This window comes from Myodes glareolus, chromosome 4 (assembly GCF_982192425.1).
Source record: "Myodes glareolus chromosome 4, mMyoGla1.1, whole genome shotgun sequence".
In the NCBI taxonomy this organism is placed as follows: Eukaryota; Metazoa; Chordata; class Mammalia; order Rodentia; family Cricetidae; genus Myodes; species Myodes glareolus.
The window spans coordinates 104,458,896-104,473,536 of NC_142029.1; the positions used below are offsets into that span (position 1 = coordinate 104,458,896).

Here is a 14,641-nt window from a genome sequence, read left to right on the forward strand (position 1 = left end):
AAAACATGGAGACTGGAAAGAGAGTCCTCCTCAGGCAGGGTTCTCAGGCTTTGAGAAGCAGGAGGGGAATCTGCTTGGTTTGCTCCCTGACCACCATGGACCAGTGAATGTACTTCTCATAGATCCCAGGTTAGGGAGAACATCAGGGAGGAAGTGGACACTAAGAAAGGAGGTATCCCCTCTCCACGGCCAGTGCCTTTACCTGGTGGGGATTCCAGTCACTGTCAAAGATGATCACAGTGTCGGCTGACTGCAGGTTGAGGCCCAGCCCCCCAGCACGAGTACTGAGCAGGAAAATGAAGTACTCAGAGCCAGGCTCATTAAAGGTTTTCAGCAGCATGCCCCGGTCCTCTGCTTTTGTGGTTCCTGATAGGCACAGGAGAAGAGGGTCAGGAGGGTGCCCAGGGGTGGGATATGTAAAGGAGCTTGTGTCCTGGCATCAGGAATGGTGTTGCAGGGGACAAGAGCCACAGCTGACCTCTACAGTGTGAAAGGATCAATCAGATAAGGACTTGGAGGCACAGTATATCATTATTGAATGTCACCATGCCTATCTCAGGAGATAAAAATGGGCCCCACAAACTAGCCGTGTCCTGTATGACACAAGCTACTGGAAGAGGAAGATGATGACAGGCTCCTGGGGCGTCAGCTCCAGATGCAATGCCTCCTGACTCTTGTTCATTCTCTCTGTACGAGGACAGACATTAAGAGGCTAATGAGGCTGACCCCATACCCTGACAAGGATCACAGTACCTCAGCACTAATGGCCTGGGGTGGTGGGAGGAGCCACTGGCTACAGGGTTGGCACTCACCCTTGACCTTCCTGCAGTCAGTTTGGCTGGCTTAAGAGGAAAAGAAATGTATGCACAAGAGCTTTGCCCACTGCAGCCTTCCTTAGGCTCCTAGCTAGCAAGGGGCTAATTAGGCCTGCACCTCATACTGGCCAGTCATAGGATAAAGCAGCCTGCCTGTGGCGGCATTTCACTGCATTCTGGCCTTTCCCCGCTCTGTGAGCAGTTATGCTGCCTGGGCCTTCACACTACATGCAGCACACACAGCTGAGATCAAATAGATAACAGTCCTTACTCCTTGAGAGGACAGGCACCCAAATATAGAAGGACCTGGTGCTTCACAAGGACAGGAGGGGGCAGCTAAAGAGGCCCAGTCATTTGGACCTCAGCAACGTTTGGCCAGCGTGAACACATAGAATAGGATGTTGGCTTAGCGAAGGTGACTCTGGGATATTTTGAGGGGCTAGGGACAGGTGGGTGTGCAGTTCTAGTCAGCATGCTCTAGATGAGGCTCCACAGAGTTAGACAAAAAGATGAAACAACCAAGCTCAGGTTGGTAGTCCTTAAAACCTTAATAAATGCAGTAAAAAAGGTCCAGAGGACAAGGAGTGAGGGCAGGGGGAGGGGAAAGGGCAATCTATTGTTAGCCACACCCAGCTCCTGAGCCCAAGAAAGTCTCTGCACGGATAACCAAAAGTTGCCAAGTCTTATTATTACTGAAGTTCCCAAGACTATCTTCCCAGACTGGCAGTATGGGAAAGAAACTTCAGGGACTCCCTGATCACTTGTTCTTCCTCCCTGAATCATCTCTTGGAGACCAGAGAAGGTGGAAAGACGTATACAGCCAGTACACTGAGCATGTTGGGCAGTGCCATGGTCCATTGCAGCTGAGCCTCTGCTGGTGACACTGAGCAGTGAGTACAGCCTGACTGCGGATGAGGCCAAGATGGAGGAGAGCATGCATCTGGAATCAGCTCTACCAGAGCCAGAATAGTGGTGCTCTTATGTTCATGCCCATGTGACAAAGGTTTGTGTAACTTGTGCTGAAATGGGACCACTAGAACCTGCTAACACTGAATCAGCACTGCAGTGAAAACTCCAGTGAACAGGAGTCTAAACAAACACCGTCAGGTCCTCCTCATTGTTCCAAGCTGCAAGAATATTGTTGGACTCAGAGTACCCATTGGACTGCAAGTCCATGTAACCAGGTCAGGAACGAATCTCTCAAGTAGATGGTCTTCCACTCACCATCAAGCCTGAGGTATTTGAAGCCACGGTATGCAAAGTAGTCTTCCATGATGGTCATGAGGGAGGTCATTTGGCAGAAGAGTAGCACTTTATGGTTGGTTGCACGGAGTTTGGGTAGAATTCTATCAAGAAGTTCAAACTTCCCTGAGGCACGGTACAGGTCCAATCTAGTGCATGGAAGGAAGAGGTGGAAACATTCAAATGGTCAGTAACACAATGTGAGCTCAACAATGGTGCATGTGGATCCTAGGCTGCCTAGGAGACTCAGGGACAAGGGGGTGGTTTACCCAGGCAGACCCACCCACAGCTACAGCAGTCTCAGGTCACGTCACTAGAGACCATGTACATGTCATTTCATCAGGTCACAAGGAGAATAAAGTAAGTGTGATTAGACATGATGTTCAGAGGGCCAGGGAGTTGGTTCATGGGTAAAGCGTTTGTCCTGCAACCCTGCTGACCTCAGTTCCGTCCCTAGAACTTATGTAAAGGTAAAAAGAGAAATGGCTCCAGGAAGAAACAATGCTGAGAGGGTGGATACGAGCTGGAGTGGCTCCCAGATGTTGGGTCTGCCACCACCTGGTTAGAACAGCTCACACTAGGAACTCAACTCCAGACTAAAGAATCCCAGGATTCTCTTATTTCCTCTAGCTTTAGACATAGGGAAACAGACAGAGTGGCAGGGATAGTGGGACAAGGCTGGGTCTGAGATATACTATAATTCAAATGACATAAATACATACAGGTCCATAGGACTTTTTGAAGCTAGGCCTGGTGGTGCATACCTGTAATTCCCAGCTACAGCACAAGAGTGCAAGACCAAAGACTGTAGAGGCCCTACCTCAGAATCAAGGGGGTCGAGCTAGCACATGATAATGAAGCATTTGCCCAGTATGGTGAGGCCCAAGACCCAGTCCTACCCAACAGCAAAGAGCACCAGTGCTCTTCTAATCGCCCTCATAGGCGAACAGTGCAAGGCTGGAAATGTGGCCTCAACTTCAAGAATGTACACAACAAGGCTCTAAGTGACATTCTAGAGTTGGCATCCAGGGCTACCACTATGGACTTACAGAAGTGTGGTCTGGAAGCAAGCATGGTATCTCTCTCATACCAATGATCCCAGCACCTGGAAGGTTGAGGGAGAAGGACTCCAACTCTTTCAGAGGGAGATCATTAGCTATCCTGGGCTACATAGTTACATAGGAGCCTAGACCACACATTGAAGCCATATTTCAACAATCCAAAAGAAAGAGAAATAGAGCCTGTGCCTAAGGTTACATTGTGGACAGCAGAGCCACTGTCCGAGGGCCAGTCTAAGAGCACATTCTGCCTCAGAAACCAGATAAACGTTAATCACAGCAACCAAGTCATTGAACAAGACTACAAACCCCTCCTGGCAGACTGCTGCCCACCCCCAGAACTGGGAAGTTTCTCACCCTTGCACGATGCCGCCGGTGAACCCCAAGTGTTCAGAAAAGGATTCCTGCAACAGGACAAGAGATGGATCAGTGCCAAGGCAGGAAGGGGCTACCCAGTCAAGCCCACAGTCCAAGATGCTATTGCAGAGGACTGAGAGTTCACACTGGTGGTCACTTGTGTCCTGCAGGGGCACCAAGTCCAGATATGGATGTCATTGGCCTCAGCGCACCAAATGCCAAACCTCATGCTTTTCCTGTGATGGACAGGAGGACCACATGATACTCGGTCACCAATGTGAACACCTCAGACCAACCTGAAATCAAACTCGAAGGCATCATAGGTCTAGAGTGACCCTGAAACTGTACATCAAGAATACAAACACACGTATGCTTTCCGGGAGCAAGAGTCCAGATTCTTCAAAAGAACAACTACTCATAATGACTGTGGATAGTGGCCACAGACTTGATTGATGTCCATGGCAGCTATTCCTACCCAGGTGTGGGAAACCCTGGCAGAGATATGTGTAACCTTAGGAGTAGGAACACATCCCAGGGAAGAAGTCTCCAAATCCACCAAAGAGGTGACTCAAGTGTGGACCTTTAGAGACATTCATTTTCAGCCCCGTGATGGGTTTGTTAAGCACCTGTTGGACAGGGCACACCCAATGCTAGAGTATGTGGTTACATGTTACGTCCCTTGGCTACATCCACAGCAGCACAGACACATACATACATATACGCTAAACTCCAACAAAAGAAAAACTCAATGGAGACAGATGTACAAAGAGTGGCTAGTGAGAATCTTAAGCTCTTTTTTTTCTCTTTAGAGACAGAGTTTCTCTGTGTAGCCCTGGCTGTCCTAGAACTCACTCGGTAGATCCACCTGCTTTTGCCTCCTGAGTGCTGGGATTAAAGGCGTGCACCACCATGACTGGCTGCCCTTTCTTCTGTTTTGCTTTGAGACAGGGTCTCTATACAAAGCCCTGGTAGTTTTCGAATTCCCTATGTAGACCAGACTGTCTTTGAAATCAAAGAGATCCACTTGCCTATGCCTCCTGAGTGCTGGGATTAAAGAAGTGTGCAACAGTAACCAGTTCCTTAAGCTATTCTTAAGAACATCATAAGGTCCAAGGAGACATATGCCTTTGTCCCCAAAGCCTCTGCTGTACAAAGAGGATCTGAGTTTGGATTCCTAGCACCTAGGTAGAAGCCAGATGTGGTGGCTGATGTGGGTAACCCCAGAACTATGGACTGTAGAGGCAGATGGATCTGTGAAGCTCCTTAGTCATTCTGTCTAGCCAACCAGTGAGCTCAAAGTTCAATAAAAAATTATTATCTCAAAAACTAAGGCAGAGATTAGTAGAGGAAGACACTTGACATCAACCTCTCACCTCTACACACACACACACACACACACACACACACACACACACACACACACACACACGCACGCACACACAGGCATTAGGGACAAGCAGCCCAACTCTACCTCCACAAGCTGGGCCATTGGGCTGTAGCCTTACCTCGATATGCTGGAACATGTAGGGGTGGTTGCAGATCTTGCGAAGCTGCATGATAGTGTTCATCAGTGTCTTGGTGCCACCTTTGCCCTGCAGGGACACATGAAATGGTCCAAAATGGGGTCCTGCCTTTTGGTAAGATGAAGGGGGCAGGAGATTTGGCAGGGTGGTAGGAGAGGGGCCCAGAGCAAGCTGGTAGTTGTCTTTGTGGCAGGGTCACTGGGAAGGAGGAAACAGCATTGTGTGGGGTCCCTGAGAAGTCCTAAGAGACTACCTGGCACATGGGATGACAGGAAGCAAATGTGGCAAACAGGTTAGGGGAAGCACAGGCACTTTATACAGTTATAATGAGAAGGGAGTTGTCCTCTATGTCAGGAAGGGAAGCAAGGAGTACAGATAAAAAAGGGGCTAAAAAACAGCCTGAGAGAACAAACAATAGAAACATACTGAAACTATAGTTGGGATGCAGGGTATAGACCAGAGGGATTGGTGCTTCCCTATGGGACAAGCCCAAATTTGCTTAGAGGTGGAAGAGGACACTCTGAGTGCTACCAAGAGAGGGCTGGTCTGCCCCCTCACTCTTTCCAATGTCAGCACACCCTCAGCAATACCAAGAGGAAGGCCATGAAGATCACGACTGCTGAGTTGTGGAGCTCCCTAGTAATATTCTAAATCTAGATCAGTTAGCCCCGTGTTTCCTATTGTCATGAGAAAGGCAGTGCCTCAAACAAGGGGAATTCCAGAAAGCAGTCCAGTGAGCATCCTCAAAAGACAACCAGTATAAAAGGTGTGGCTGACTGACTGCTTGAGGGACTAGAGCCAGGAGAGACCTCTGGGCAGGATGCTCAATGCTCGGAACCCCATGGTGCTCTCGAACCACCCTCCCCTCCAATCAGGGGAACAGGGACCTGGAACAAACCTTTTTGTCCTTCTCAGAGCCGTCAGTCAACAGCACACCTTTGGCCTGCATGTGACGGTAGAGCACACGTTGTAGGGCTGACATATCACATTTGATGACATACTCCACCTGTGGAACAAAGAGTACTCTGAGGCCATACAATCTCAGACTGAGTCACCCGAATCACCAACTGGAGCCTTGTGACCAGCACTCTGATTAGGATATGGGGTTGAGAAAGGAACCCCAATACGGGGGAGATATGGAATGAAGAGAAGACAGACTAGATTCTAGACCAAAATGGGTAAGCTGTTCACATTCTGGAGGGCTCTCCATAGCTTGCTAGAAAATAAAGGATGAGGTGAACTAGACAGGCAAGCCAAGTGTGGCTGAATGGGGCAGAGAGCCCATACCACTGGCAATGCTCAGCAGATCCAACCTAAGGCACGGGCTCTTGCTGTGGACAGGAATCTGGGCATGCATACAGCAAGCACGTGTGAGACAGGGCTCAGTTCTGACACACTGCCCTGGCTTTGCAGTAGTGTCAGTCACCACTCCAAGCCTGGTGGAGCAGAGCCAGGGAAGGAACACCTGACTGCCCCTTCCCTGGAAATGCCCTGCAAATGGCACCTTGTGTCTTCTGCCAACACCTACCTTCTCAGGTAGCTGGGCTTCAACTTCCTTCTTGAGCCGCCGCAGGAGGAAGGGCCGCAGCACCTTGTGCAGGCGACGGATAATGAGGATGGTCTCCTCTTCATTCAGGTCCACCTGGGTGCCAAAGAGTAAATCACAACACTGTCTCCAGAAGAGGGAGGCAGGGCATGGTAAAGGGCAGGCAGCTGCATCACAACAGCATCTGGTACTTGTGCTACTTTATATGAGGAGGAATGCCCTCTTCCTGGGAAAAATCTGCGGCCTTCGGTAATTGATGTATTGCTAAGGGTCAGGTACCGTGCTCTCCTTATGCTTCCCCAACTCCAAGAACATACATAACAGCTGGCTGCGGGGGTCCCCCTAAGCTGTTATCAGCTTGTGTTTACAACCACAACACCAGCTGACCAAGGCACTCCAAGCAGGTCTGATCAGTGTCTAAGGCTGCTCTGACACCAGGGCCACCCTTTCCCCTCTCAGTCTGAGATGAAGTGCTGAGTAAGAAATACTGTTTATCTAAGACACCGCTCTTTTTTTTTCTTTTCTTTTCTTTTCTTTTTTGTGAGTTTGTTTTGTTTTGTTTTGTTTTTTCGAGACAGGATTTCTTTGTAGCTTTGGAGCCTGTCCTGGAACTTGCTCTGTAGACCAGGAGGGCCTAGAACTCACAGAAATCAGTCTGTTTCTGACTTCTGAGTGTGTCACCACCGCCCAGCCCAAGTCATCACTTTTCAGCTAAGATGATACATTGTTTAACACATAAAATGTTTTTCATTTACTTATTTGTGTGTGTGTGTGGGGGTGTAGACCCCAAGGAGGTCACAGTTGACTCTGAATCTACCTTGTGGGTCCTGGGACTCAAGCTTGGATCATCAGGAATGGTGGCAAGTACCTTTAGTTGCTGAGCCATCTTGTTAGCCAGGGTTTCATTTTATTTATTTATTCATTTTTTTAAAATGGATTAATTTAATTTTTGGGTTTTCGATAAAGGGTTTCCTCTGTGTAGTCCTGACTGTTTTGAAACTTGCTCTGTAGAAATCAGGCTGGCCTCGGACTCAGAGACCCAGCTACCTGTCCACCACCAAGCCTGGCTCCTAGGAAGGAGAGACAACTGAGCTTTTCTGTTGCTCTCTGGTCATCCCTTTTAGAGCTTCTACTTTGAGGAAAAGAAGCCCAATTATAGATTTGGGGCCTGGCTCTGTAAAGGGCACTCTGAGAAGAGGCTCTTTCATTTTCTGGATTGGAAAGAACATCAATTTCCCTTTCATAAGGCCTGTTGCCTCAGCATGTCTCCAGGGAGGATAGGGAACTTACAGATGAGAGCAAAGGATGCCTTCTACAACCTCAAAAGGCCTTAAGAGGAATAAGTGACAGCTGCCATCAGCTTCTGAGTTTTGCTCAGGCTCATGGGCTAGTTGTTTAAGCCTTTCATAATGCATATGGCCTGCTTTAAAATCCATCAGCATTAGTGCTGTGGGCTAGCTGCTCAGATAAAGATGTGTCTTCACACAGAAGTCCTGCCCTCCCATATGGAGAGTATGACCTTTAGACTTAGTTCCACCTCATAGCAACTGGATAAAATGCTAGCTGTAGTGTTCTTTGTAAACAATGTCAAATCAAAGCCACAGATATCTTAGCTAAATTTTCTGAGCTCTGTAATACCTTCACAGCAAGACCTGATTCTCATGGGAGCTCCACAGTCTCCACTGGGGCATTTGATTGCTGCTCCACTGGAGACCTGGTTACTACAGAGGCTCTGTTGTTATGTGTGCAGAGGGCACATATAGTTAGTCTCAGGGTGGTCGAGCCTACCCCAGGCAAGCTCACCTTCTCTCCTGTCATAGCAAAAGGTGCATTGAACCACTGTTCGAAGGTGCTGCAGCTCTTGAAGATAGTGGGCAGCAGGAAGTTAAGCAGCGCCCAGAGCTCGGGTAGCTTGTTCTGCAATGGTGTGCCCGTAAGAAGCAGGCGCCGAGGGGCCACATAGTGTGTGTTGAGGACCTGTGTCAGCTTGCAGTGGTGGTTTTTCATGCGGTGGCCTTCATCCACAATCATGTACTTCCAGCGGATCTGCAAGGCCAAGAGGAGGTAGAAAGAGGAGGTAGAAAGAGGAGGTAGCAGAGTTGCCAAGTGACCAGCATGTCCAGCAGGAACCACAAGACACAGACTCCAACACATGGGACACATGAGACAACGCTGTGCTATCAGGGACAAAGAGCAAAAAGGACTCTGGTTTTCAAAACAATGACAGGAAATAGTGCTCAGCACCTCACCCTGCAATGGGGAGGCACCTGGAACATTGGTCACAAGTAGCCATGCCTCTGAAGCAGGTGGCACACACACAAACAAATGCAGCTTCCTTGTAGGGGCAGTGCCAGACTTTTCCTCCCCAGAGTCTGACAGTGACTCCAAACTCCAAGGACAGGGTTAGACAGAATGAGGTTTCAGGTAGGAGCCCCAGGAAAATTCCTGGCTATTTCTCTTATGACCATAATGAATTCCACCTCTCATAACAAGCCTGTCCATGGTACCATTTGAAGATATAGAAGCTCGGCATAGATATCAGTGTGAACCACTGACAGGAATCAAGGTTGTTTTCAGGGCCTCATGCATGGCTTGGGATTTGGTCTTGTACACTGGAGTTGGTGCCGTGTGGAAGGCCTATATGGTAAAAGGCCGCAATGGGCCTTTGAATTCAAGGCCTTGAATCTTGATATACTCCCACCTGTCAGCCTAGGAAACCACAGTAAGTGCGCACATTGCTAGCACCTTGCAAGGAAACCTGGCTATGGGTAGAGGTCCCATCCCCAAGTGAGTTCTTTAATACTTCCTGCTGGATTACCAGCTATGGGGGCCCAGCCCTGTCTCCCAGCTTCCATCCCGGTCCACACTAGGAAAACAAGCTTGGACAGATAGAGATTGGGTAACTTCGTGCCACTTATGGCTGTCAATAACATCAGACAGAGCCACAGTCTCCCTGGACAGGGGCCCCACTCTAGCCCAGTACATCCCCACCACAGTGCTCACCCTCAATTGTTCCCCGCAGTGTCCACCAGACCCATAGTCAATGTTACTGACAGCCAAACTCCAGGGAGCGGCCCACTAGGACCACATACAAGGATGGTCTTGTCTCAAGCCAATAGGACACTCAAGAAGGTCAGGGGACAAGTGAAGAGGCTCTCTGCACAGAGGTTGTGGGAGATGGGTGAGGGGCACTTGTCCATGTTCTGTGGAGAATCCTGACCTAACCTAACGCCTGCTTAGGATGTTGAAGGAGCCAGGGCATGGCTGTGCCCTACAAAAGTGCACAGCAGCTGTGTTTTGCAGATGAAGCACTGAGAGATTCCTTGCAAGGAGCTATGACACAAGTATGCTATCAGCTCTAGGCTGTATTTGGTGATGATACGCTACCTTGGCCAGGATATGTTTGTCTTTGATGATATACTCATAGGTGGTCAATAAGACATTGAACTTTCCACTACGTAGCTGTGGGACGAAAGCTCGTCTTGCTGCTGGAGAGCCCTGTTGAGACAGGATGCAAACAATTTAGACTCCTGAAGAGTGTTCCTGAAGAAGGAAGATGGCCTTTGTCAAAAGCAGCCAGGGAATGTGCTAGGCAAGACTGCTAGCCTGCTCTGATCCTGCATGTACAACAGGAGAGAAATGGACATGAAGCACCTTGGGAAACTGCTGCCTGCACCATCATCAGTCACATTCCTGGTGTCCAGAATTTAGGTCCCTAACCTGGGAGAAAGGTCCTCTCCTTCACATGGCAACAGCCACTATAATCACTTCATCCTGCTCCCTACTGCCTAGTCCTTCCTCATTTCTAGAACCCAGTCTCCTCCATGACTTCCTTCCTAACACATCAAGTTATAGCACACAGCAACAATGCCCTTACACCACAGGCACAGGACAGAGCCCACGGCAGAAGTAAACAGTGCTATGCTTTGGTGGACTGCTGCCTCTTCAGCTTAAGTTTCCATTGCCCACATCTGTGGGCTAAAGGTCCCATCCCAATCATTTATAAGAGTTTGGCATGATGTTAGGCAGAGAGTTAGGCACAGGCCTGGTTAGGTACACAGGACACTTATCATCATGCCACATCAACGGTCTATGTTCATTCTGTTCTCATATACAAATGGTTTTTTAAAAATATTTATTTATTTATTATGTATACAATATTCTGTTTGTGTATATTCCTGCAGGCCAGAAGAGGGCACCAGACCCCATTACAGATGGTTGTGAGCCACCATGTGGTTGCTGGGAATTGAACTCAGGACCTTTGGAAGAGGAGGCAACGCTCTTAACCTCTGAGCCATCTCTCCAATCCCTACAAACGGGTTTTAACAAGAGTTCTGGTGAAGACAATTCTTCAATGAATGTATCCATGTCTGTTATATATGCTGAAACCATGTTTCACATGCTCCACAAATGGAATATTTGATTTTGACTTAAAAAAAAAAGGCATCTATGTCACAAAAGAAGTTAGCATACATTCTACATTACCACTAAGACCATGTGAGCATCAAATAAGCACCAAGCCTGGGAGCCTTGTGCCTCTAATGCATAATGGCTTCTTTTTGCGCTCCTTCACCATCCCTGCTCATGGCTGTGTCTCCTAACAAGTTAGAAAACACCATTTCAATCTGTGACATACCTTGTAGGAAACCTTCGCCACTGAGGGGGCCCACTTGTCAAACTCATATGCCCAGTTTGACAGCGTCCTGAAGGGAAAAGAAGCAACAGTCAAGTTCTACTAGATTAGGCAACAGTGAAACCAACAGGCCTTGTATTCAGAACTATCATAGTAAACTCATGTGTCCTATGGGAGCTTTGTGCACAGGGTGGGGAAGAGTGGGGTGGCAGCACCCAGAGAGAAAATGACACTGGGTTCCAGATGGGAAGAACAAATACACACAAAGATATGGTGCTGGGAAGCTTGCCCAGGGCAGAGCCAGGAGTAGGTCTTAGGGAGCCAACCCTGTCTCCAGTGGGTGTCCATGGGCCTCTTGGTGAACGAATATGTGAGATACTACAGATTTGCTGCAGCCAGGGACTGTGGTTTAACACAAGGAAATACAGGAGACATAATGATCCTGATACCAACTTAGACCAAAAATAGAAGCTACAGATGATCCTGTCCCAGAAGAGGAAAAGCAAAAGCAAAGGGTAAGCAGACCACGAGCACAGGGGAGGGGGCAGAACCAAGACCTTTCCTCAGGACAGACCTGACAGCCTTCTTTCTTGGAGAATCCTAGGAGGTTGATCAGGAGAGAGAAATGGCTGAGGAGTTCCAGAAAGAGTCTGTGCCTCATTTTTGATTTTCCGACCAGAAACTCCATTCCTATGCTTTCCAGTGACTGCCTAAGTTCCATCTAATGACAGTTCAAGATGCTGGGGTCTCACTGGCATAGGGTTAACTTAGCTGGACTACGCTATTGAGACCCTGACTCTGATATCCTTCTAGCAACCTAGGTGAGATGACAGGGACAGTGTAGTCACTTTGCAGTCCTAAGGCAAGCAGCCTACAGACAGCTCTCACTACACAAGTGTGAATGAAAAGAACACTTAAAGGCAGTGGTGGCGCACGCCTTTAAACCTAGCACTCACAAAGGCAAACACAGGTGGATCTCTGATTTTCAAGGTCAGTTTGGTCTACAAAGTGAGTTCCAGGACAGCCAGGGTTACAGAAAAATCCTGCCACAAAAAAACAAACAAACATGTTGTGAGCAGGGGAGCCTATCCCCAGTAATCATCTGACATGTGACTGCATGGGTGGAGGAGAGATGCTACCCCATACCTGGGACAGGTGGAAGAAGAGCTAGCCCTGGGGTCATGGGAATAGAAGGACTGTCCCTGACCCTCACCAGTTGAAGCGCTCAAGAGAGTGACCCGCGTACCTGGACTGGGTAACACAGTGAGCTAGCCCTGATGACACCACATCAGTGGTGTGGGAGAGCTGACCCTGAAGGCATGGATGCAGAACTAGCCCCACCCCTTGCTCACTGCTACAAGGGGTGAACTAGCCCGGACAATACTGGAGAGCTCACCCTGGTGGGGAGAACAGGGGAGAACTGGTGGGCTGATCGACCTTGCAGCTGCCTAGGCACAGGACCAGGGTTATGACTTGGCCTGTTCCAACATCCAGCCTATCTATGATCTGCTGGAGCACGTGAAGGGGCCTGACCTGCAGACCCAAAGATGCAAGATCTCCACAACACAGGGAAACAAGAAAATATCCGTGAAAAATCCTAGTGAAGGCCCAGCCATCAACAGTGTAATAGAAACCAGAGCCCTTAAGCCAGACAAATCACTCTATGCAATGAAAAGTTGCAAGTAAAGATATATAGACAAAGGGATTTATTGTGTGATTTACTGTTTCTATGACGAGTTTATTATTATTTTTGCTGTTGTTATTTTTTGAGACAGGGTTTCTCTGTATAACAGTTTTGGCAGTCCTGGAACTCACTTCATAGAACAGACTAGCCTTGAACTCACAGAGATCCACCAGCTTCTGCATCCCAAGTGCTGGGATTAAAGGCGTGTGCATCACCACCACCCAGCCTTGACGAGATTTTTAACTTTTTCTCCTCTTAAATTTTGTTTTAATGGAAAATGGCTGCAGGGGGGCAGGGAAGGAGGATAGTTGCAAAAGGATGGGGAAATGAACGGGATCAAGATGCATGATGTGAAAAACACCAAACTTTAAAAAAGATAGATAGATAGATAGATAGATAGATAGATAGATAGATAGATAGATAGATAGACGAAACTTGAAAAGTGAGGAGAGGCTAGAGGGGCTAGCCTGAATTTTCACATTTACTGTTTGTTGGCCATTTGTTTGTGAGACAAGGTTTTTTGTGTAGCCCTGGAACTTGCTCAGGACTCACCAAGACTGCAGAGTGCTGGGATTAAACAACCACCAAACAAACTAAGAACAAAAACAAGACCCAAACCAACTAACCAACCAATCAAACAAACAAGCAAAGTTAAAAACACTTTGGAACCCGGGATGTCTGGTAGTACTGGGAACTATTGGGCCAACTAGATGCCCAGCTATGAGGCTGCCCCTTAGGGAATACTAGTGGCTGAGCTACTATGGTCTTCCTGCTATTGCAAAGCATGATGGAAGTCCAAGAAAGGCACGAAGAGAAGGAAGGCTTGAGAGGCATGGAGACCTGCAGTAGAAGGGAAAAAAAAACGGCATGCCACGAGGAGACTGGGGATCAGGGCACATATAAAAATATAAGAAAGGCAAGGAACTCAAATGCAAACAGCAGCACAGAGGCAGGTTGGGATGGCTGGATATTGGACAATAAGATATGCCCCAAGATATAGAAAGTGTGTCTAGCCAGGAGGAGGTGTGATGAAGAGCATAAACAGGCCTGGACAGGAACCACACAGAAAGACTGGAGGTCAACCCACAAACACACCTATCAAGGAGGCAGCAAGGAGCCCCTGAAAGGTGGCAGAACAGTGCTCTGGTGATTTGATTGACAATGGACCCATAGGCTATGCTTGAATATTTAGGCTCAGTAGGTCAAACTGTTTAGGAAGGACTAGGAGGTGTGGCTGAAAGAGGTATGTCACTAAGGGCCTGGAGAGATGGCTCAGCAGTTAAGAGCACTGGCTATTCTTCCAGAGGACCTAGGTTCAATTCCCAAGACCCATATGGCAGCTCACAACTGTTTGTAACTTCAACTCCAGGGGAATCTGACACCTTCACACCAATGCACTTAAAATAAAAGTTAAATAATTTAAAAAAAAGCGCAAACAAACAAAGAGGTGTGTCACTGGAGGTGAATTTTGAGATTACAAAAGCCCACATAATTTCCAGTATCTCTCTCGGCCTCATGCTTGTGGATTAGTATATGAGCTCTCAGGTGTTGCTGGGACCACGCTGTTGCTGCCACCACTAACTCTCCAAAATCCTATGCCAAGCCAAACGTTTTCTTTGATAAGCTGTCTTGGTCACAGCAACAGTAAAGTAACAAAGACAGGTTCTCACTACAAGCTGTGAGCCTCAGACAAAGCAGCTGCCCTGAAGTGGGAAGCAGTTGTTTACTGCAACTGACAGAGACTCGCAAGTCAGGAGGAGCCAAGAGACTGGTCTCCTATACC

The 14,641-nt window shown here is 48.1% G+C and overlaps 1 protein-coding gene across 8 annotated transcripts in view; it reads right to left on the reverse strand.

Annotated features, from left to right (window-relative positions):
* Nucleotides 1-14,641, reverse strand: part of Smarca4 (SWI/SNF related BAF chromatin remodeling complex subunit ATPase 4) — a 98,053-nt gene that overhangs the window by 26,704 nt on the left and 56,708 nt on the right. For all 8 annotated transcript variants that reach the window (XM_085689836.2, XM_085689837.2, XM_085689835.2 and 5 more), the window contains exons 17-25: nucleotides 11,178-11,244; nucleotides 9,929-10,039; nucleotides 8,345-8,587; nucleotides 6,524-6,637; nucleotides 5,894-6,001; nucleotides 4,978-5,064; nucleotides 3,473-3,519; nucleotides 2,040-2,206; nucleotides 203-366 (exon numbers count right to left, since the gene is read on the reverse strand). In XM_085689836.2, coding sequence (XP_085545962.1) covers nucleotides 203-366; nucleotides 2,040-2,206; nucleotides 3,473-3,519; nucleotides 4,978-5,064; nucleotides 5,894-6,001; nucleotides 6,524-6,637; nucleotides 8,345-8,587; nucleotides 9,929-10,039; nucleotides 11,178-11,244 — 1,108 coding nt within the window. The remainder of the gene's footprint in view (nucleotides 1-202; nucleotides 367-2,039; nucleotides 2,207-3,472; nucleotides 3,520-4,977; nucleotides 5,065-5,893; nucleotides 6,002-6,523; nucleotides 6,638-8,344; nucleotides 8,588-9,928; nucleotides 10,040-11,177; nucleotides 11,245-14,641) is intronic.